General features: G+C 45.0%; 1 protein-coding gene across 3 annotated transcripts; it reads right to left on the reverse strand.

Annotated features, from left to right (window-relative positions):
- Positions 1-1,759: 1,759 nt before the first annotated feature.
- ADIPOR1 (adiponectin receptor 1) lies at positions 1,760-20,966 on the reverse strand. 3 transcript variants are annotated; one of them, XM_012459451.3, is made up of 8 exons: positions 20,840-20,966; positions 12,709-12,943; positions 9,877-9,993; positions 7,316-7,487; positions 5,911-6,097; positions 4,681-4,868; positions 2,955-3,148; positions 1,760-2,629 (listed from the first exon to the last, which is right to left on the reverse strand). In XM_012459451.3, the coding sequence occupies exons 2-8, from the start codon at positions 12,847-12,849 to the stop codon at positions 2,501-2,503; spliced, it is 1,128 nt and encodes a 375-aa protein (XP_012314874.1). In that variant the 5' UTR covers positions 12,850-12,943; positions 20,840-20,966; the 3' UTR covers positions 1,760-2,500. The 3 variants fall into 3 exon arrangements, with proteins under 3 accessions (XP_012314874.1, XP_012314876.1, XP_012314875.1); XM_012459453.3 differs by lacking the exon at positions 20,840-20,966 and adding an exon at positions 20,545-20,630; XM_012459452.3 differs by lacking the exon at positions 20,840-20,966 and adding an exon at positions 15,911-15,978.
- Positions 20,967-22,242: the final 1,276 nt, after the last annotated feature.

Raw genomic sequence — 22,242 nt, forward strand, 5'->3', positions numbered from 1 at the left:
AATGTTTTGTTACTACAGACAGCTGCAATGAACCCATTGGTACAAGCCAAGTTTTTCAAGAGCAGTTTTTCTTTTCTTTTCTTTTTTTTTTAAAGATAGGGTTTCACCACGATGGCCAGGCTGGTCTTGAACTCCTGACCTCAGGTGATCTACCCACCTCGGCCTCCCATAGTGCTAGATTTACAGGGGTGAGCCACCGCACCCGGCCAAGAGCAGTTTTTCAAAGCATGAGTAGTGACCTATTACTGAGTCATGAGAACAATTTAGGGGTCAGCCAGCAGTGTTTTTAAGTGAAATAACCTGGGGTAGATATCAGATACATTTCATATTGTATAGTGTTGTTCCGTGAAATGTTTGAATATTGTTAACATGTATATGCCGTATGTCCACATAAAGTGGTGCTGCCAATGTACACTTCCATCAGCAGCATCTGGTCTGCTCCATATCTGCACCACCACTCAATGATAGGCTTCTAATTTGGTTTCAATCTGGCTGGAGACAGTTTATCATTTTGGTTTTAATTTACATTTCCCTGGTTACCACTTGAGGCAGAGAAACTTTTCACGTTGGTGTAGGTGGATTATTTTTATAAAAGGATCATTTGTTCTTCCAGTTTAGAAACTTGATCCTTGATGTGAACCCAACTTTAACTTGAGAAGACTGCTCTTAAACTTCCTGCATTCGCTGAGAAATGATCACTGTGCTATCTAATGTCACGTCAGGTTGAGTACAATTCACACTAGCATTGAAAGGCATGGAATGACCCCTGGATGAGGCAACCTTAGGCAACGTGGGATATATCCTTAAACTTTGGGATATATCCTAACACTTTTGATAATCTTCTAATTATTATCACTATTAGTTTTTTTGTTTTTAGATGGAGTCTTGCTCTGTCACCCATGCTGGAGTGCAGTGGCACGATCTTGGCTCACTGTAACCTCTGCCTCCCAGTTTCAAGCAATTCTCTGCCTCAGCCTCCTGAGGTGCCTGCCACCATGCCCAGCTAGTTTTTGTATTTTTAGTAGAGACAGGGTTTCACCATCTTGGCCAGGCTGGTCTTGAACTCCTGACCTCAGATCCACCCACCTTGGCCTCCCAAAGTGTTGGGATTACAGGTGCAAGCCACAGTGTCTGGCCCATTACTACTATTTTTTGAGACAGAGTCTTGCTCTGATGCCCAGGCCAGAGTGCAATGGTGTGACCTCAGCTTACTGCAACCTCTACCTCCCAGGTTCAAGTGATTCTCGTGCCTTAGCCTCCTGAGTAGCTGGGATTATAGGTGCCTACCACCACACCCATCTAATTTTTGCATTTTTAGTAAAGACGGGGTTTCACCATGTTGGCTAGGCTGGTCTTGAACTCCTGGCCTCAACCAATCCACCTGCCTCGGCCTCCCAAAGTGCTGGGATTACAGGCATGAGCTACCACACCCGGCCCTGAGAATCTTCTAATTACTGAACACTACTATCGCATCCTGATTTCTTTAACAAGATGGTCTATTTTTTCCAAATGGCTCCATGAAAAAAAAAATTAAAAAAGATAGTCCATGCAATAATTGCATTTAAAAAGAGCCATATTGGGGAACAGATGCTAGGAGTTCACTTAGGTTCATTTATTGGCCTGCATGTGCCACCCTGTCAATGCCTATGATTCCAATTTGTGCCTCAGGAGAATCTGAAATTATCACTGGTCTGTCTTAATCTTTTGGAGTTGTGTGCAAATAATCAAGACCATACATGTGAAATCTTTGAATGCCAAGTGTCTTCTGTACTTTCTTTTATTAACATCATAGTCTTTGCATCAAGATACATAGCAATGATAGCAGGTTTCTTTTTAAAGCTTAGTATTAAATATTAAATATCTTTCCCCATTTAAATTTTACATTACTCTGCCAAGAAAAAAAAAAAATTAAAACTCAAGTTACTTGAAGCCTGGACACACTTCCATGATTAGCCGGGCTAGGTAAGAGTTGGTGGCTTTATTCTTCCTGCTCTGTAAGCAGATCCAGGCCCTAGAAAGATGGGACCAGGGTATATAATTGTTTTTGAAAAGTGTGCTACAAAAATGGGTGGCCTGTTATAAGCCAGGATACAAAGTAAGGACGGGGGTAAGGGAGGGACATTTTCTTCCAGAAAAAAGACAGAATTTCTGAAGAGTCCCAGTCCATCATTTTCCCAAAATGGTTGGAGGAGAAGATAAAATCTCAACATGAGTTTTAAAGTACTGTCTCTGTGAGGAGCCGGTAGGTGCCTTGCTGAGGAGGGTGATGCCGAGGAGGGGATGGCTAAGTTAAACCATGCCCGATCCCCAGCTGGGAGAATGGAAATGGAAAGTTTATTGCCCAGTGGGTGTGAAAGTGGGCTGAAGCTTGGTTGGTACTGAATTCTCTAAGAGGTTTCTTCTGGAAACAGACAACTCAGACTCTTCCTCTCACTTCAGCAAAGAAGTTATTTTTAAAAGCACTTGGGAAGTTCCTCCTCCACCCCGCAGGTGGGAAGGCTCAGAGAAGGGTGTCATCAGTACAGCCACCTTCTAGGCCATAACGGAATTCCTGAAGGTTGGAGACCCCATAGAAGTGGACAAAGGCTGCTGCCACCACCAAGACATGGAAAATCTGATGAGACTGGAACTGCAGAAATCAAAAGAGAAGAGCCTTTAGGATACCGCACGGAGGAATAAGAAACAAGTAGGAGAAAGCATTTACTCCTTCTAGTTTCTCCTTAATTAAACAATTATGTTAATATCATAAAAGTGGTACATTTAGAAAGTTTTAAAAACACAGTCCTTGTCAGAGAGACACACCAAAGTGTTAATATTGACAGTTTTCCTCCAACGTGTGTGTACGTACCTTCTAACACTATATGATCCCAGTCTCTTCCCACCCTTGCCTCAGACCTTTAACTCTGGGCTGCTCACTCACCATCAAAGGCCCTGCTGGAAGACTCATTTCTTACCCATATGTCAAATTTTCCAGGAAAGAAGCGCTCAGGAATTCGAGCAGCATAAAGGCCAGCTCCGGTGATGTACATCACAGCCATGAGGAAGAACCAGCCCATCTGGCCCACCGTGGTGGCCTTGACAAAGCCCTCGGCGATAGTAAAGTGCATGGTGGGCACGACACCACTCAAGCCAAGTCCCAGGAACACCCCTGAACAGAACAGACATCAGACTGTCAAGCAAGGAAACAGCCAGCACGTGGAAGGCACTGCTGTCGTACTCTGGAATTCAAATGTTTATGATAATTAGCTATTTCTGGATGAACAGTACATGTTTAGGAAACTTAGCTACAAGATGGATAACACTCAGCAGATATTTCTACTATGTCATCAAGGGGAAGAAGCTGTGTAAGTGCTTACTAGCCTTTAAGGAGCACTAATAACAAACATCTCATATTCGAATTATCTGTTAGGAATTTAGGTAAAAATGATGTGTCAGAACCCTTTGATGGCTAACTTGGGTACACAACTTAGATGGCAAGGCTTCAGTTGGCTACCAAGTCAGAGAAGTGTAGGACAGGCTTCCTGTTAAGATCACAGAAGTCTCACATAACCAGGACTCTGACCTCCTGAGCAGACAGATATACCCAGCTTAGCAGTTATCCTGTAGCTGCTGAGACACACAGATAAGGCAAGAGCAAGGGAAGAATGGGTACTTGTCTCAGCACCATTGCACTACATGTAGCTGAAGGGCAGGGACCACCTCTCCATCTTTGTAGATACCCTTGTTTAAGCACAGTGCATGGCATGTGGCTAGTGCTTGATAAATATTTTATTATTATTAATTTTTTTTGAGATAGAGTCTTGCTCTGTTGTCCAAGCTGGAGTGCAGTGGTATGATCTTGGCTCACTGCAACCTCCGTCCCCCGGGTTCAAGTGATCCTCCCGCCTCAGCCTCTCGAGTAGTTGGGATTACAGGCACCTGCCAAAACGTCAGCTAATTTTTATATTTTTAGTAGAGACAGGGTTTCGTCATGTCGGCCAGGCTGGTCTCAAACTCCTGACCTCAAGTGATCCACCCTCCTCGGCCTCCCAAAGTGCTGGGATTACAGGCATAAGCCACCGCGCCGGCCAACATTTAATTATTTTTACTGAAGGTTAAAACATAGCAGATATTAATTGTAAAGGGGCTAAAGACTAGAGGTAATTGGTGGTGTTGCTGCAAGTAATAAAAGCTTAAAATAAGAGTCCAGATGAGATGAGACAACACATAGATGTTTATGCTTGTAGCTATTACTTTGTTACCAGTGTTTATGCTCAAGGTATTTTCATTCGCCAAACCAAGCATTCCATTCCCTTAGTAAAATGCCTCTGAGTGTTTAATTTTAATCCCTGGGTCTAAGTGCTTGGGACTCAGGTCACTAAAATTACTGTGCGTGCTACATTTTTAAACTGTCACAAACCGTGTGTAAGAGTAGCTGTATCTCTGCTTGCAGTTAATTGACCAGCTGGGTAATGATCTGTCCTAGCATTCTACTGAAATAGTACTACACTTGGGGGAGAATTGATCTTTGAAATTGATGCTGTTTTGAAATTTCTGAAACACAAATCAGGGTTTGGGTGGGGTTCTCAAGCTGCAAACCTTGAGGCTCAGATAGGTTTGGGTGGGGTTCTCAAGCTGCAAACCTAAGGCTCAGGCCTAAGGTCCAAAACCTCTGAGGTTTACATATGTCTTCTGACCTACCTGCTCTTGTCTGCCGGTGCTTAGGAGTGGCAAACCGGTCCCACTGTGCCACAATGATGGCAGAAATGCCCAGGACGCAGACGATGGAGAGGTAGATGAGCCGTGGCTGTGGGGAGCAGTAGAAGGAATAATAGAGCCAGGGGACAAAGCTCCCCATAATTAGAAGAGCAATCCCTGAATAGTCCAGTCTAAAAAAACCACAAACATGAAACAAATCAGTGGGCGAAATGAATTTGTATGGTTCATTTAACTAGCTCTTTTTGTTCTCTGCCTGCTCTCAGATTTAACCATCCTCTCATTTCCCATACAATCTATCCTGTATTCTGGATTAAAATTCCACAAGGTAACTGTGATTTTACAATGGAAAAGTCTCTAAGAATCCCCACTCAAAACTCTATCCCTTTCCCTTACTAGTGAACAGCTGTATCTCCCCTGGTACACATTTGAGTTTAGAAATTCCATCACAATCCAGCTGGTTCCCAGTGTCACACTCAGGAAGGGCTTTGAAAATTCTCCTATTCTGACAGAATGAGTTCTAAAAACAGAATTTTTTTTTTTTATTTTTATAAAAACAGAATTCTTAAATTGGAGGTAGTATTAAGGGGTACTCCAGCTTGTTCTGTCTTAGTTGACTTTTCAAATGAGGAACATGTACCCTTCTTACTGGTGTCATTAGGAAAAACAAAATAATACACCACCGTCACCACCAAAACCAACAATAACAACAAAAACAAGCAAACAAATAGAACCCCAGGCTCACAGCTGGGGAAGAGCGAAAGACACAAGGATGGACATCTGGAGCTTCCAGCAATGCATGGGGAGCAAAGATAAGCTTTAGCTGACTGGTGAGTAGGAGCACCAGCAGAACGAAGCACAGACTATTTACCACGCCCTACTTGGCTTGGGCCAATAGTAAGTTACTGTAGGAATGGGTACAAGGTCTTGGAAAGCAGCCTACTGGCATTCCAAGCCTCACAAAAGATAGTATTTTCCAGGTAGAAAGTATATTCCACAGTTGGTCTCCATCTGTTGAGGAGGATGTAGTAAGTCTGTTCATGAAGTGTTTAAGAGGCTTCATCACCCCAGTATCCCCACGGAACACAGAACTTTTCCTCTGGCATACCAAGAAAGCTTTAGGAGTTATACAAGCTCCTAGCACCCGGTCAGCACTGGGATCTCAAGATGTGACAACAGTGCACAGTCTTTTGCTATGCTGTTCTTTCCACTCACTTGGAAAAAGTCCGAGAGACTTTCTCTGAATGACAATAAACGGTATGAAAGAGCCAGGAGAAGCTGAGGCAGAGCACTGCACCCAAGAAGAACATCCCAAAAACCACCTTCTCCTGTAGAGGGGCCATGAAGTACATATTTGGTCTGAGCATGGTCAAGATTCCCAAAAAGAGAAACAGCACAAAACCTGCAGGAGGGTAAAATAAAAAAAAGAAAAAACCGGTAAGGAAAAAGGGAATATGTACACTGGACAGCTGACGTTTTTGAATCAGTGAGCTATGGGCAACATCACTGATCATCAGGGAAATGCAAATTAAAAGCACAATTAGATACCACCTTACTCCTACAAGAATGGTCATTATTAAACTGTCAAGAAAACAACAGATGTTGGCATGGATGTGGTGAAAGGGGAGTGAATATACACTACTTGTGGGCATGTAAATTATAAATTTATACAACCTTTAGAGATTCCCTAAAGAACCAAAAATAGAGCTACCATTTGATCCACGAATCCCACTACTAAGTATCTACCCAAAGGAAAAGAAGTTATATGAGAAAGACACATGCACACGTGTGTTTCTTGCACAATTCACAACTGTAAAGATATGGAACCAACCTATGTGCCCATTGACCAATGAGTGAATAAAGAAAATGTGGTATATATATACACCATGGAATACTACTCGGCCATAAAAAGGAATGCAATAATGTCTTTTGCAGCAACCTGGATGAAGCTGAAGGCCGCTATTCTAAGTAACTTAGGAATGAAAAATCAAATACAGCATATGTTCTCACTCATAAGTGGGAGCTAAGCTATGAGTATGCAGAGGCATACAGAGTGATATAATGGACTTTGGAGACTCAGAACTGGGAGGATGAGGTAGGGGTGTGGGATAGAAAAACTACATATTGGGTACAATGTACACTACTCAGGTTGTGGGTGCATTAAAATCTCAGAATTCACCACTATATAATTCATCCATGTAACCAAAACCCCCCACCCCGAGAGCTATTGAAATTTTTTAAAAAATTAGAAAGCTGTGTAACTGCAGTCAAACGTTTCAGAGAAAGTGGCACCGGTCACAAAAACCCAGACAAAAGGACCACTTTTTGAAATGTTGACATTTTACTTTCACAGTGGGAAATTACGAAGTAGAAGGAATTGTCTCCACCTAGAACAGTTCTGCCAGGGATCACAAGAGAATATTTAGTCCCAATTTCTTTGGTTTCTAGGCCTTTTACTGTCGGTTTTAAAGATCAGCCAAGGGTCACTAGCTTCCAGTCACTAGCAGTTTAAAGACAGAGCCCCAGCTGATAATCAATCTGAGCACCTTTGTTTGGCTCTATAATCCCTTGGCAGTTAGGGAGACAACAAATTCAACTTTTAACCTTCCAAATCACTCACCAAGCAGATGGGTCCAGATGTTGCCAGTTTCTGTATGGATGCGGAAGATACTCTTGAAGCAAGCCCGAAAAGAGGGCATGGGTGGTCTATGGCCATGTAGCAGATAGTCATTGTCCTTTAGCCAGTCAGGGAGCACATCGTATGGGATGACCCTCCAACGTCCCTCCCAGACCTAGAACATACACACTTTCTCTAGGTAGGGCACTGGAGAATAGTACCTTCCCCAAGGACAAGCAATGATGGAGAACCAGTCTAGGAAGATGTCAATCAGGCTCTGAATGGTCCTAGGTAATAGTTGAGAACCAGTCTGGACCGGGAGATATCCAAGACATAACACGAACAGGGCTAGTGGAGTCCTGATTCATCATTAAAAAAAAAAATCCAGCTGGGCACAGTGGCTCAGGCCTGTTAATCCCAGCATTTTGGGAGGCCGAAGCAGGCAGATCACAAGGTCAGGATTTCAAGACCAGCCTGATCAACATGGTGAAACCCCATCTCTATTAAAAATACAAAAATTAGTCAGCTGTGGTGGTGCGCAGCTATAATCCCAGCTATTCAGGAGGCTGAAGCAGGAGAATTGCTTAAACCCAGGAGGTGGAGGCTGTAGTGAGCCAAGATTGTGACACTGCACTCCAGCCTGGTGACAGAGCAAGACTCTGTCTCAAAAAAAAAAAAGAAAAAAAAATCGGGGTCTATAATCCCAGCACTAAGGGAGGCTGAGGCAGGTGGATCACCTGAGGTCAGGAGTTGAAGACCTGCCTGACCATTATGGTGAAACCCCATCTCTACTACAAATAGAAAAAATTAGCCAGGCGTGGTGGCAGGCATCTTTAATCCCAGGTACTTGGGAGGCTGAGGCAGGAGAATCGATTGAACCTGACATAGGCGGAGGTTGCAGTGAGCTGAGATTGCTCCACTGCACTCCAGCCTGGGCAAGCAAGACTCTGTCTCAAAAAAAAAAAAAAAGAAAAAGAAAAAAATCCCTTTGTCTTTGTTTCATGTTAGTTTATCTGGAGAAGTTTTAGGTCACTGTTTCTCAACCTTTCAAGAAAATATGGTACAACCTCCTTTAGGATACTTGAAATTTCAAACTTGATATACTGAAAACAAACAAACAAAAATAAACAAAGTTTGGTTTTTTTTTTTTTTTTTTTGAGACAGAGTCTTGCTCTGTTGCTAGGCGCCAGGCTAGAGTGCAGGGGCGTGATCTTGGCTCACTGCAACCTCCGCCTCCTGGGTTCAAGCAATTCTCCTGCCTCAGCCTCCCAAGTAGCTGGGACTACAGGCACGCACCACCACGCCCAGCTAATTTTTGTTATTTTAGTAGAGATGGGGTTTCACCATGTTGGCCAAGATGGTCTCGATCTCTCGACCTTGTGATCTGCCCAGAGTCTTGCTCTGTCGCCCAGGCTGGAGTGCAGTGGCGTGATCTCAGCTCATGGCAACCTCCGCCTCCTGGGTTCAAGGGATTCTCTTGCCTCAGCCTCCCAAGTAGCCAGGGCTACAGGCGCATGCCACTATGCCCGGCTAATTTTTTAATTTTGGTAGAGACACGGTTTCACAGTGTTAGCCAGGAAACGGCCTGTCTCGGCCTCCCAAAGTGCTGGGATTACAAGCGTGAGCCACCATGCCTGGCGCCATGTCTTTTAAGAGTAGGGGTTCTTTTTTTTTTTTTTTTTTTTTTTTTGAGACGGAGTTTCGCTCTTGTTACCCAGGCTGGAGTGCAATGGCGCGATCTCGGCTCACCGCAACCTCCGCCTCCTGGGTTCAGGCAATTCTCCTGCCTCAGCCTCCTGAGTAGCTGGGATTACAGGGACGCGCCACCATGCCCAGCTAATTTTTTGTATCTTTAGTAGAGACGGGGTTTCACCATGTTGACCAGGATGGTCTCGATCTCTTGACCTTGTGATCCACCCGCCTTGGCCTCCCAAAGTGCTGGGATTACAGGCTTGAGCCACCACGCCCGGCCAAGGAGTAGGGGTTCTTAATCTAGGATCCATGCACTATGGACAGGATCTGAGGAATGATGGAAAAAAAAAATTGTATTTCCATTTAGCTCTAAGCAAATTGAGCATTTTCCTCAATTATAAGCATAGGCAACAAACCACAGTATTAGTAGAACTTGTGGCTTTGTCACCAATAGAAATCAGGTACTTTCACACATGAGTCCTGCAGGTATCTCAAAATACTCTATTTATCACTACTCGGAAATTGCAAACTTTAATAAAATACATGAGTGCTTATCATTAATGCACATTTAATGTGTTAATAAAGGCACTCATATTAGTATGTCATACTGAAATATTTTGATGACTTCCAAAGGGATCCCTTGCATAGAAAAGAACCCCTGTTTTAAGAATATATTTTGAACAATGCCTCACAGAGTAGGCAGAAAAAATTTAGCCATCTTCACATTGATTTACCTCATCTTAACCAAAAAAACAAATCCACTCCTTCCCAGGAGTAAAAGTTCTTCAACCCAGCACAAGCTTGCTGGCTGGGAACATCCCAGACAGGCCTGCTGCCCTTCCCCTTCCAGGACAGAAGCTCACTGGCCACACCTTGTACACAAACTCCTCCATCTTCTCCATGGCATGGTGGGCTTGCAGCGGAAGTGTCAGTACCCGCACCTCCTCCTCTTCTTCCTGGGGCACTGGGCATGTTTGCTCTTCTTCAGCCTGCGGGGGGAAAAAACCCGCAACAATCCAGGGAGTCATCTCATAAACTGTATTATTCCAGAGCAGAGAGACCCAGAAAAATCCAAACCTAACGCCTTCTGCCCAGCCTCTTTCCTACAGAGGGTTTTGTGGTCTCTTCTCCAAAAGCACGCATACTGAGTTTACAACACTAGAGACTTATAAATCCTTCATAAATGCTGCAGTGAACACTCTATGTACAGTGCGTAAGAGAAGGACTCTCACAGACTAGCACTGGAGGAGTGCAAGATTAGCATACCAGCTCTAGGCACTGAATAACATCCTTTCTCTAGGACAGTGGTTCTCAACTTCCCCCTGTTTCCCAAATAGTTCTCTCTTTTAGGCCATTACATTTTCTTTCTTTTTTTCTTTTTTTTTTTTCTATTTTTTTTTCTCTCTCTCTACCATACCCCCTCTCTCCCCTCTCTCTCTCTCTGTCTCTCTCCTTCTTTCTTGAGACAGGGTCTCACTCTGTTGCCCATGCTGGAGTGCAGTGTGCGATCTTGGCTCACTGAAACCTCCGCTTCCCACGTTCCAGCTATTCTCCTGCCTCAGCCTCCCGATTAGCTGGGATTACAGGTGTATGCCACCACACCCAGCTAATTTTTGTATTTTTTTTAAAGACGGGGTTTCACCATGTTGGTCAGGCTGGTCTTGGACTCCCGACCTCAGGTGATCCACCTGCCTTGGCCTCCAAAGTGCTTGGATTACAGGCGTGAGCCACTGCGCCTGGCCTAATTTTTGTATTTTTAGTAGAGACAGGGTTTCACCATGTTGGCCAAGCTGGTCTTGAACTTCTGACCTCAGGTGATCTGCCCGCCTTGGCCTCCCAAAGTGCTGGGATTACAAGCATGAGCCACCGTGACCAGCCCTTCTTCTTTTTTTTTTTTTTTGAGATGGAATCTCCCTCTGTTGCCCAGGCTGGAGTACAGTGGTGTGATCTCTGCTCACTGCAACCTCTGTCTCCTGGGTTCAAGCAATTTTTATGCCTCAGCCTCCTAAGTAGCAGAGATTACAGGCACCCACCACCACACCCAACTAATTTTTATATTTTTAGTAGATATGGGGTTTCACCATGTTGACCAGGCTGGTCTCAAACTCCTGACCTCAAGTTATCCTCCCACCTTGGCCTCCCAAAGTGCTGGGATTACAGGCATGAGCCACAACACCCAGCCTATGTTTTCAAAACGATGAAAAAGACACAGAGTCTCAGAGATTTCCTTAACGATAATTGTGTTCAGAGTTCCCTGTTCACTGACTCTGGGGATGCTGTCATGACTGAAACATTTTATCTATAGCAGCTCCCAGGAGTACCAGGGCCTCAGAACTGGTTCGGTGGAAAACAGCAGTACTCACTCCAGGGCCTAAAAGAGTGCACCCAGGAGAGCACTTGGCTGTGAAAGGGAGAGAACTTTCTCGCTCTCTATCCCAAGGCTCTGAATCACGGCTATAGAGAGCCTGGCAGCTCAACTCCTTCTCTGGGCTATACCTCTCCTGTTGTTGATGGTCCCTGGTAAACACATGGTCCATCTTAGATTTTGTGCTACAGCTTCCAGCCAGCCTACCCCAATATCCATTCTCTCTCTTCCTAAGTAACCAAGTCCATGGTTTTGTTCAGGGTGACAGTGTTACTGCAGTTTTACTCAGGCTGCATTTCCTAACTTCCACTGCAGCTGAATCTAGTTATGTAAGTAAGTTCTGGCCCAAGTGTTAGGAGGTACTTCCTGATAGTTCCTTTATTTAGTTTTGTTTTTCTGAGACAGGGTTTCACTCTTGTCACCCAGGCTAGAGTGCAATGGCACGATCTCAGCTCACTGCAACCTCTGCCTCCCAGGTTCAAGCGATTCTTCTGCCTCAGCCTCCCAAGTAGCTGGGATTACAGGCATGTGCCACCACACTCAGCTAATTGCTGTATTTTTAGTAGAGCAGGGTTTCACCATGTTGGTCAGACTGGTCTTGAACTCTGGACCTCAGGTGATCCACCCGCCTCAGCCTCAAAGTGTTGGGACTACAGGTGTGAGCCCTGTGCCCAGCCCTGACAGTCCTGTTAAAAGGGAAAGAGTTGGCTGGGCACAGTGGCTCACACCTGTAATTCCAACACTTTGGGAGGCTCAGGGAGGAGGATCACTTGAGCCCAGGAGTTCAAGACCAGCCTGGGCAATATGGCAAGACCTCATCTCAATAAAAATAAAAAGGAAAGAGAGGGCCTTTCTTCTCCTCCTTTTTCTTTCATGGTGGGTAGAATGTGGGAACATATTAAGAGTGATGGGGGAGCAACACAGGTGCCTGACAGTGCTGGAGCCTCCATATCAGTCCTGGATTGATTACTTCTGAAATGCTTTTGCTTGAGAGACTTCTGTCTTGTCAAAGCTATAAGGATTTTTGTGTGTTACATGAAGTCAAACCTCGTCCTAATTGACTGCTTCCTTCATTCATTCAGACATTTACTGGTTATTTATTGGACTGCAGGCCTTGTGCTAAGTACTGGGGTTACCAAGATGAGTGAACTCCCAAAAGCTTACAATGAGGGAAACAGAAAACGAGATGTTTATAATAGTATCATAGGGATTTGGGTAGAGATATTTCCAGGCTATGTTCCTCCTTTTGGACAGTGAGATCTTAAAAAAAGAGAAAGTGACAGAGTTCTAAAGAGAGAAAGTGGACATACAAAGGACAACTCCTGGGAAGATGACTTACTTTGGTAGGGTTGGAGATTACCCGTTTGCCCTTCTCTTCTAGCAGGGGTCCCAGTTCAGCCAGTTCCACCGTGTCAGTTTCCCTGTTACTGGCAGGAGCCCCATTCCCCTGTGCCACCACAGATCCTTTGTGGGAAGACATCTGGCTGGTACCTCAATACCCTGCAGCTTCAGCTTGGGGAAAGGTTGGGGTCTCTCAGCCCCAGGGGGCAGAGATCTCCCTGTGATGGTTGACACTAAAAGGAAACACAAACATGAAGGATTGATAATTTATTCCTCTTACATTTCATTTCTACAATCTAATATTGAATAAGAAGCTAACCAACCCATATACTGTCTCCAATTCTAAAGAACAGTTAATTACTTAAATGAAATCTATCCCTGTTCTCTCTAATGTCAACCTTTACCCAGAACCTCACTAATCTTATAGGTAAGGCTGAAAATATAACAATTAAGTTGCTTGCCTTCAAATGATCTATGGTTATGGCACCCAACTTCACCACAGAAAACCAGCTACCCACCCTCAACTCCCTCCCACGGGTATGGAACCATTTAGCGAGAAGAGTCTCACCTACCACTCCCAAACCTCATTCTGCCCAAGAAAGGTCTAGCTCTGAGATTGAGGTACAAAAATATAAAGCCAACATCTGGCTGCAATTACTATAAGATCATCCAGGCTTAGAAATGAATTAAATGCCAACTGAACTCAGCTAGGCTTTATCTACAATTATCTACAAATGCTCTGATAAATGTGTCATACATACAAAAGGAACTTGGTTGTGGAACAGATGCCTAGTGGTTAATTTCTCTGCAAAGTCTACTAATTCTATTAGAGGATTATAGCCTGAGTTCAACCCTGGGATAACAAGCTTTCATCACAATCTGTCCTGCAAGCAAGCAAGAACTTACCTGGAAGCAGGAAGCTGAAGATGAGGAGGCAGCCCCAGTTTGCCCTTTGCCACACACATACCTAATAACCAGCTCCACAAGAACTTGTCTCAACCATCACAACCCATAATCTAAGCCCCACTCAAATGAGTATTTCAGAAACTAGAGACAGGCACACAGAAAATCAGAAAAACCTAGAATTCCATTTTCTAGGAAAAAATCTCAGACACTTTGGATTTCCTGGGTTGGACTTTAGCAGTGGTCTTTAATCAGGCCTCAGAAAAATGCAAATAAAAGAAGAGGGCAAGAGGGAGAAAGTTTCCAAAGATTTCCACTATGCTGTAAATTATTAGTACTCTCCCCAGCCCCACTCTCCATACTAAGGACTTTATTAGTTATAGCAATAGCAGTAGCCAGAATATTAGCATATTCTTGCATTGGTTACCCAAGCCCCACCCAAACCCAAATAACCACATTGCAATGCAGGGACGGCCAGGTAACACCTGTGCAGGGAATGGGTTGCATTCCAGGAGAGGAAACTTAAGCTTAGGGAGCCCCAGTCTTTTATAGTGGACAGTAAACATAACTTTGCTCCTGAGGGAGACACTGTATCGTCCATGGCTGTTCACTACACATACAAGTATCTTTGATATCTTGTGTTCTTTCTTATCTAAGAGTAATCACAATTCCTTCCCAGGGATTATAAATCTCTTTCTTTGACCCCTAAACTCTCTTTCTCTCTCTCTCTCCCCTTCTTCTTCCCTCCTGGAGCTGGGACACCCTTCTTTTCCTGCCCTTGGACATCAGAAACTCCAGTTTCTTCTGCCTTGAGATTCTGGGACATGCACCAATAGCCCTTTGAGTTCTCAGGCCTTCAGCCTTAAACTGAGACAGTTATTGACTTCCCTGGTTGTCTAGCTTGCAGATGGCATATTGCGGGACTTAGCCCCCATAACTTCATGAACCAATACCCCTAATAAATCCCCCCTCTATCCATATGTATGTATCCTATTGGTTCTTTCTGGAGAACACTTACTAACACATCAGGTAAGGGCAATCCTCAAACTTCTAAACAGTTGTGAGTCATGCTATGCTCAACCCACAAGCACAGCTGAAAGCAACCGGCAAATCTAGTCCAAGAGAGACAAAAACAATAACTTGCTATACAGCAGACCTGTATATGGTGTCAACACATAGACAGTTCCTCTTCCTATAAATGTGCAAGGCTCTGATGACATGCCAGCACACAGTCATAGTGAACAACTGCACTCAAGGAGAACAGGAAACTAGAGGCTTCTGAAAACCTTGAAGATGGGCAACCCACGTGAGAAGGGACACTGGGAAATCTTTCTCAATAGGCTGACCTCAAAACGTATTTCCTCAAAGTGAAGTACTGCTCAATCAACAGCTTTACTAAAAAATATTTTATATCGTGAGCAAAAAACATAAAGAGTTTTGGGCATCTTTAATAAGTCTGAAAAGAGGGGCACACTTAGCTTGGAATACTGTTGGCAGTAATTTAGATCAGGCCACCAGGGCAGAAACAAAACAAAACAAAACAAAATTCTGGTTCTGGGATGCAATACATGGATTATAAAATAGTAATATCTCTTATTTTGGTTAGAACCCATATTTCAAGACCAATGAATGAAGGGGGCAGATTCCAGCTTGAGAGCATACGACTTAGCTTCTAGCCATGTAGATAAGGGTTCATGTGCATTTTCTTGTGCTTGTGGTGGCTTCTTTTATCCCTTTTCCCAGAGTAAGTCGACACATTCGTTGAATATTTAGCAAGTGTATTTAGGACTAGCACCCTAAGGCATTCTAAGATACTGTCCAAAATTCAAGTTGAACAAGTTATAGCATTGTTTTCAAAGAGCCAGATAACATGGGTAGTTTGTGATATGCAGAAAATAAGTGATACAATTTGATTGCTCCAGGAGGGCAGTGGAGGGAGAGAACCCCTCAACTAGAATGGTCACACACTAAATTCAGTTATTTTGAGTGCTATGTAACTATTTTAGTAAAGGCAATGAGAATAATATAGAGAAACTTTAAGTTGGGCAATTAGGGTCCAAAGATCATATGCAGAATCCAGCTTGGCATTCTTACTAATTTCATCATTTGATCTGAAAAGCTTTCATGCCCTCAGGTCTTCTGGCTATCATCACAGTCTTTTCCCTTTTCAGTCCAAATCATTTTCTGTTAATTCTTCTGATTCCCTCTAGCTCATTTATCACTAGTACCTATACCACAACTAATAGTAAGCTACAACTCATCACACAAAATATATCATCATGCATTAAAGTACATACAATGGAGGTCAATGGAGATCATGTCATCATAGTGAGCAAAGTCCATTGTCCAGTTTGGTCTTCTAAACTGTAGCAACACAGAGACAGGAAAGGGAGAGATAGGGATCGGACGTCTGGCAAGAAAGAAGAGCAAATAATACTAGGATCTGAAAATACCACTTCTCTGGGGTGGACCACTCACATACAATGGAGAACTACAAGTGTGTTTTAGTCTATGATGTAAAATCAGAACAAATCCTTAAGGTGTTAGAATGATCCTAGGAGAGCCAACTTTCCACCAGCTTTCTATATCCTTATGTATTTTAGAGGAAATGCCTTTCCCCTCAAGCTTGCCACACCCAATATAGCAAATTCTATTTGAGCCAAACTCCACTGAGTGCATTTTTGATGGGATTTCTTCAACTCAAGCTAATAAACCTTTACCACTAAGCTTTCCAACTGGATAAACCTAGGATATTAGAGTAAAGCTGTGGAGCAGGGAGGGGTTTGTGCTCCTATAAATAAGATAATCCTGTGCCAAACTTGGGGAAAAGATTGATTTTTAACCACCAGTCAGTTAGCTGGAGAGTTATTTCACTTACAGGTTTTGGAGACATTTATACTGTGAACCAATTCCCAAGTTTTCTAGGTTACAGCACACCTTTCCTGGAGGCGAAGACACAAAGCTTCTAAGAGTTTTTAATCTAGGGTTCCCAGGCCTTTAGAGATTCTATGGCTAGGTTCTGTCCATGCCTAGCTTAATTCTTGCGCTAAAGCAAGGTCAGTCTAGCGGTATAGATAAAGAACACAGCCTTCTGGGTCGGGGTTTCGTACGCAGCAGAGCAGCTCCCTCGCTGCGATCTATTGAAAGTCAGCCCTCGACACAAGGGTTTGTAAAAGTCAAAAAAAGCAAAAAATAAAAATAATAAAAATAATAAAATAAAATAAAATACAGAACACAGCCAGCTTTCCCCCTATCTACTGTCTGTTAGGAGGATAGTTTCACAGCTGTGTTGGAGAAATATGAGCCAAAGCAAAGGCACATGTTTGAAATCACCAAACTGCAGCAATAGGGCCTCAGCTCTCCTACTTGATGTCAAGATTCCAAGTGGAAAAACAATCTGACTTCCTTTGTAGCTCTTCCCCAACAGAAGTATTTTTTTTTTTTTTAAAGAAAGGGTCTTGCTCTGTCACCCAAGCTGGAGTGCAGTGGTGTCATCTCAGCTCAAAGCAGCCTCAACCTGCCAGACTCAAGCAGTCCTCCTACCTCAACTTCCCAAGTCTTAGTAACTGGTACTACAGGCATGTGCCACCATGCCCAGCTAATTTTGTTTATTTTTTGTACAGACAAGGTCTCACTATGTTGCCCAGGCTAGTCTGGATCCCCCTCGCCTTAGCCTCCCAATGTGCTGGGATTACAGGCATGAGCCACTGTGCCTGGCTGAAGGGGTGTTTTTGAGCCCTAACGGACAGGCACACTTTCCTAATGTCATGACAAAAAAAAGTAAACAGTATACAGGCATATGAAGGATTTTAATGCCAGCCCATTTTTTCTGTTTCTTTTTTTTGTTTTTGGAGTCAGGGTCTTGCTCTGTGGCCCAGGCTGGAGTGCAGTGGTGCAATGATAGCTGACTGCAGCCTAGTACTCCTAGACTCAAGCAATCCTCCTGCATCAGCCACCCAAAGTGTTGGGATTACAGGCGTGAGCCACCATACCTAGCCAATGCCAGCCCTGCTTTTTTTTTTTTTTGAGATGGAGTTTCGCTCTCGTTACCCAGGCTGGAGTGCAATGGCACGATCTCGGCTCACTGCAACCTCCGCCTCCTGGGTTCAGGCAATTCTCCTGCCTCAGCCTCCTGAGTAGCTGGGATTACAGGCAAGCACCACTGTGCCCAGCTAATTTTTTGTATTTTTAGTAGAGACGGGGTTTCACCATGTTGACTAGGATGGTCTCGATCTCTTGACCTCGTGATCCACCCACCTCGGCCTCCCAAAGTTTTTTTTTTTTTTTTTTTTTAAGACAAGAGTCTTGCTGTATTCCCCCAGGCTGGAGTGCGATGGCATGGTGTTGGCTCACTGTAACCTCCGCCTCTCAGGTTCAAGTGATTCTCATGCCTCAGCCTCCTGAGTAGCTGGGATTACTGGCACCTGCCAGACGTCTGGCTAATTTTTGTATTTTTAGTAAAGACAGGGTTTCATCATGTTGGCCAGGCTGGTCTCGAACCCCTGACCTCAGGTGATCCACCTGCCTCAGCCTCCCAAAGTGCTGGATTACAGGCGTGAGCCACTGCACCTGGCCGAGAGCCGATTTTTAATGTCCATCTTTCAAGTACATTACAGATACACAGTCAATACAATTGCACAATATAGTACTCACTTTACACCATGTACCCCAGAAGGCTTAATGAAACAAAAGCAAACTAGAGGCATATATGGAAGTGGTCTGGCTAGAGGGTACTTTCAAGGATCTTTTCAATCCAAGATAGTTACAAAGTTTAAAATTTGTAACATCACTCATGTTCCCAAGATTTCTTTTTTCTTTTTTTTTTTTGAGACGATGTCTCCCACTGTCACCCAGGCTGGAGTGCAATGGCGTGATCTTGGCTCACTGCAGCACTCCACCTCCCAGGTTCACATGATTCTCCTGCCTCAGCTTCCTGAGTAACTAGGATTACAGGTGCACACAACCACACCTGGCTAATTTTTTGTATTTTTAGTAGAGACGGGGTTTTACTACGTTAGCCAGACTGGCCTCAAACTTCTGACCTCGTGATCTGCCTGCCTTGACCTCCCAAAGTGCTGGAATTACAGGCGTAAGCCACCATGCCCAGCCTATGGCCCCAACATTTCTGAGCAGGAAAAAGGGAATCAACTTTGAGCATGGTGAGAGGAACGAAGTTCAGGAAGTGACATTAGGGACAAATGGACATAACAACGTTGATGAGTACTGGTCCAAGAAAAAACTTCACCATAATTAACAAAGTTTCTAGATATAAAGACGACTACTTATTTTACCTGTGTGATAACAAGTAGATGGGACAGGATAATGTAGCAGGAGTGTTAAAGGGTTTCAGTTTGGCTTTGTATTAGAAGTCAAAGGAAATTTCCTATGGAAAGAGAGAACAAATGTTCTGGCCTAGAAAGAAGGGCAATTTCTATACTTCATTAATCTGAGAATACCGATTGATTACTTACAATATGCATGGTATTGTGGCCACAGAGACAAGGCAAAGAGGGGTCAGAGGCTTGAAATGGTTGCTGGCCTCTAAGTGGGGGAAGTAACTTTCCTAATATCATTACTACAAGGCTTAGTGCCATCATGTGCAGGAGGAATTCAAAAGAAAAGTGCAACTTTAGTTGAAGTGACCAGAAAAGTTTTGTGGAAGATTTTCTGAAAGGATCTTGATAGGTAGAGATGGAAACAGGGCATTCGAGGAGGGTACACGATGTGAACAAAGCCATGAAAGAACACAGTCCCAAGGGCAGTAAACAATTCATTTTTCCATAGAGTCCTGGAAAGGTAAAATGAGGCCAGACTGAAGAAACTGAAAATAGCCTAAAAGCCTACTTAAGGTGGTGTACTTTTTCTAATAGCAATGGGGATCAGTGGATTAATGTTGCTTCCTGTTACTTCTCCGAGATTCTCTCCCACCTGCTGGCAAAGTCTTGACCACTGAGAATAGAAGAAGGCTTTCAGATTCTACTCTGCAATTAGGTATAGTTTTGCGGAGGTCTACCCTAAGATGGGCCTTCACAGGTAACATCAGTTTTTATGACTGACTTCCCAAGTGTAAATCACAACATGGGTACATAAAAGTTACTTCTGGAGTAAATAAATTTAGTGGCTGCAAGCTGGGAACACTGACATTGAAGTCTGTTTAGCACCACTCTAAATTCCTGGCAGTATAAAGATAATATACAACCTCAGGAACCGAAGTTGCACCATTGTAGCCTACTCAACTACTAGCAAAAGAGAAAAGCAGTGAACAGACCCCACTATTGCTTCATTTCAGAAAAGAACTAGCCATTATAATCTTCATTTGTTTTGAAGACGGCAGCCTATGTATTCTCTGCTGTATTTTCTAGCCCCTCTTCTAAATTACTTGAGGGAAATACTATGGTTAATGTAGCAAAGTACCACGGCCTCCTAGTGCTCCTCTGACTTCTGAAACGGTGTAAACTGCAATTGGCCTTGTCAGTTTCCCATTCTCCCACGAAGCACCAGAAACTGAGGGAAGCACTTATCTATTCTCTTAAAATCGAAGGCTTGAAAGAAGAACGCATACATCAATTTTAGATTTCCAAGGTAATGAAATTTCATTTTTCCCCAAAGTAGCTTAGATTCTGCCTCGCATTTCAGCCTTCAGGATTACCTTAACCCTGCAGAGCGATCACCAACCTTCCTTCCCACCTCATCAAGGTGGGGGCACTGTCACGGCCTGACCTGCCGAAGATGGTTGGTCGAGGAACCTTAGGGCTTCCCGACCACCCTGGGCGGCGGGTGTTCCCCGCTGAGAGGCGGTTGGCGACCTAGGCCCGCAGCCCTCCCTCCCCAAGCGCGGCGGCCTCGGGGCCAGGCTTATCTCTGGCTGTCTGGTCCCGACCCGGGGAACCCAGGCATCTCCACTCCGCGGGGCTATGGGCGCAGCACTCACAGAACTGCCGGGAGTCGGGGAACAGCCGGGGACAGCAGGGGACGAGCGCCCACCGCACCTAGGCCGCCGCGGAGGCGGCGCGCAGTGGGAGGGGCCGGAAATGTTTACAACCTCCACCTCCTGGACGCCTGGAGGCCGGGCAGCACCGGACCGGGGGCCCGGGACCCTCGGCAAGTCGGAGCGCGTTCCCCCAACGGCTGTCCCCTCTGCAGGCCTGGGCCGGTTCCCCGGGGTCCCCAGGGTCCCCGCGCTCCCACCGAGTCCCCGCCCACAGCGCAGCCCCGGGGAGACTTACAGCCGGGCGGGCGGGCTGTGCTGGGGGCCGCGGTCCCCCGCACTACATCCCGCGGCGTTGGAGGCGGCCTGCGGCCGAGCGGCCCCGATCTTCAGCGCCCTCCCCGCGCCGGAAGGGGCGCGCGACCGCACGCGTCACCTCCGCAGCCGCGTCACCTCCTCGCGGGCTCTGCCGGGCCCCTCCAATCCCAGGCCTTCTCGCGGAGTCCCAATCACAGGCCCGCGCCCGCCGGCCACACCTCCCGCCCGCCGCCCTGCCTTTCCCGCCGCCTGGCACCTCCCCGCCGCGGCCAGGTAACCTCCACCAGCCCCGGGCTTGCCCTCGCCGGTCCCGTTCCACACTCCACCTCGTCTTCGCAGCCTGGAGTGCGTGATGGAGAAGGAATTTCAGAGAATGAGACGGAACTCCGGGAGGGAAGGCTGAAGTTTCTACCATACACCTTGTCTCATCTCCTCTGTCCCCAAGGCCAGTCGTTACATCTCTAAACACTTCTTAATCCCCTCTTCAACCGCATGGTCCCTCCCTGCCTTCCACAAACTGCCAGGCCCCGGGCTAGACCTCAGTTCTGGCTCCTGTTATTTTCTTGTCAGGGAGCGGAATTGTTTCTGACTCTTCTTGCTGCGAACCCGCGCCCCAGCTCCTGCTCCCACACGCACCCAGAGTGCAGACTGGGAAGACGACCTAGGGTAGTGCAGCCCTTGTCTGAACCACACAACACAGAAGGGGATTTCAGGGTCTGGCCATTTTCTCATTTCTCCCAAGAATGAAATAGTATTTATTTTATTCCCATTTTTCAGATGAGGTAACTATCATTTGGAGGGGTTCCATAATGTGCTCAAGGTGACAGACTGGCCAGGGACAGAAGCTTGGCGCTGTGTGACTTCACAGCCCATGCTCTGGAGCCCCTGATACAGCAATACACAGTTGCTGAACAGCAATGTCGATCTTCCTCCTGTGACCAAACCTTCAACTCACAGGATTATCATAGGGATTAAATTATGTGATGTAGATAGAATACTTGGCACAGTACCTGGTATATGGCTGTTAACTCAAAATTTTTTTTTTTTTTTTTTTGGGACAGGTTCTCACTGTAACCTAGGCTGGAGTGCAGTGGTGGAATCATAAGATCATAGTTCACTGTGCAACTAGTGCCATTCTAGTGGCAGAGAAAGTGACTGATTGTAATCTGACATAGGTGCCTCAGGGACATGGGGTTTTTCTTGGTCTCGGTTAAAAGCACGGGCTCTGGAGTCATATAGAGCCAAGCTTCTTTCCCAGGCCAGCCTATGATCTTGAACACATAACTGAACCCCTCCAAATGATAATTACCTCATCTGAAAAACGGGAATAAAATAATAGCATTTCACTGGGTCTTTGTTAGGATTGAGTGAGATAATTCATGC

This window comes from Aotus nancymaae, unplaced genomic scaffold (genome assembly GCF_030222135.1).
Source record: "Aotus nancymaae isolate 86718 unplaced genomic scaffold, 86718_ANA_hifiasm-v0.15.2.pri h1tg000039l, whole genome shotgun sequence".
Lineage (NCBI taxonomy): Eukaryota > Metazoa > Chordata > Mammalia > Primates > Aotidae > Aotus > Aotus nancymaae.

Coding starts and splice junctions, on each gene's coding strand:
- ADIPOR1 (XM_012459451.3), bottom strand. CDS start 12,849: ATGTCTTCCCACAAAGGATCTGTGGTGGCACAGGGGAATGGGGCTCCT. Junction 6,098..7,315: donor CATCTGGACCCATCTGCTTG/GTGAGTGATTTG, acceptor ACCCTCCTGCAG/GTTTTGTGCTGTTTCTCTTT. Junction 2,630..2,954: donor CTGGAAAATTTGACATATGG/GTAAGAAATGAG, acceptor TGATTTCTGCAG/TTCCAGTCTCATCAGATTTT.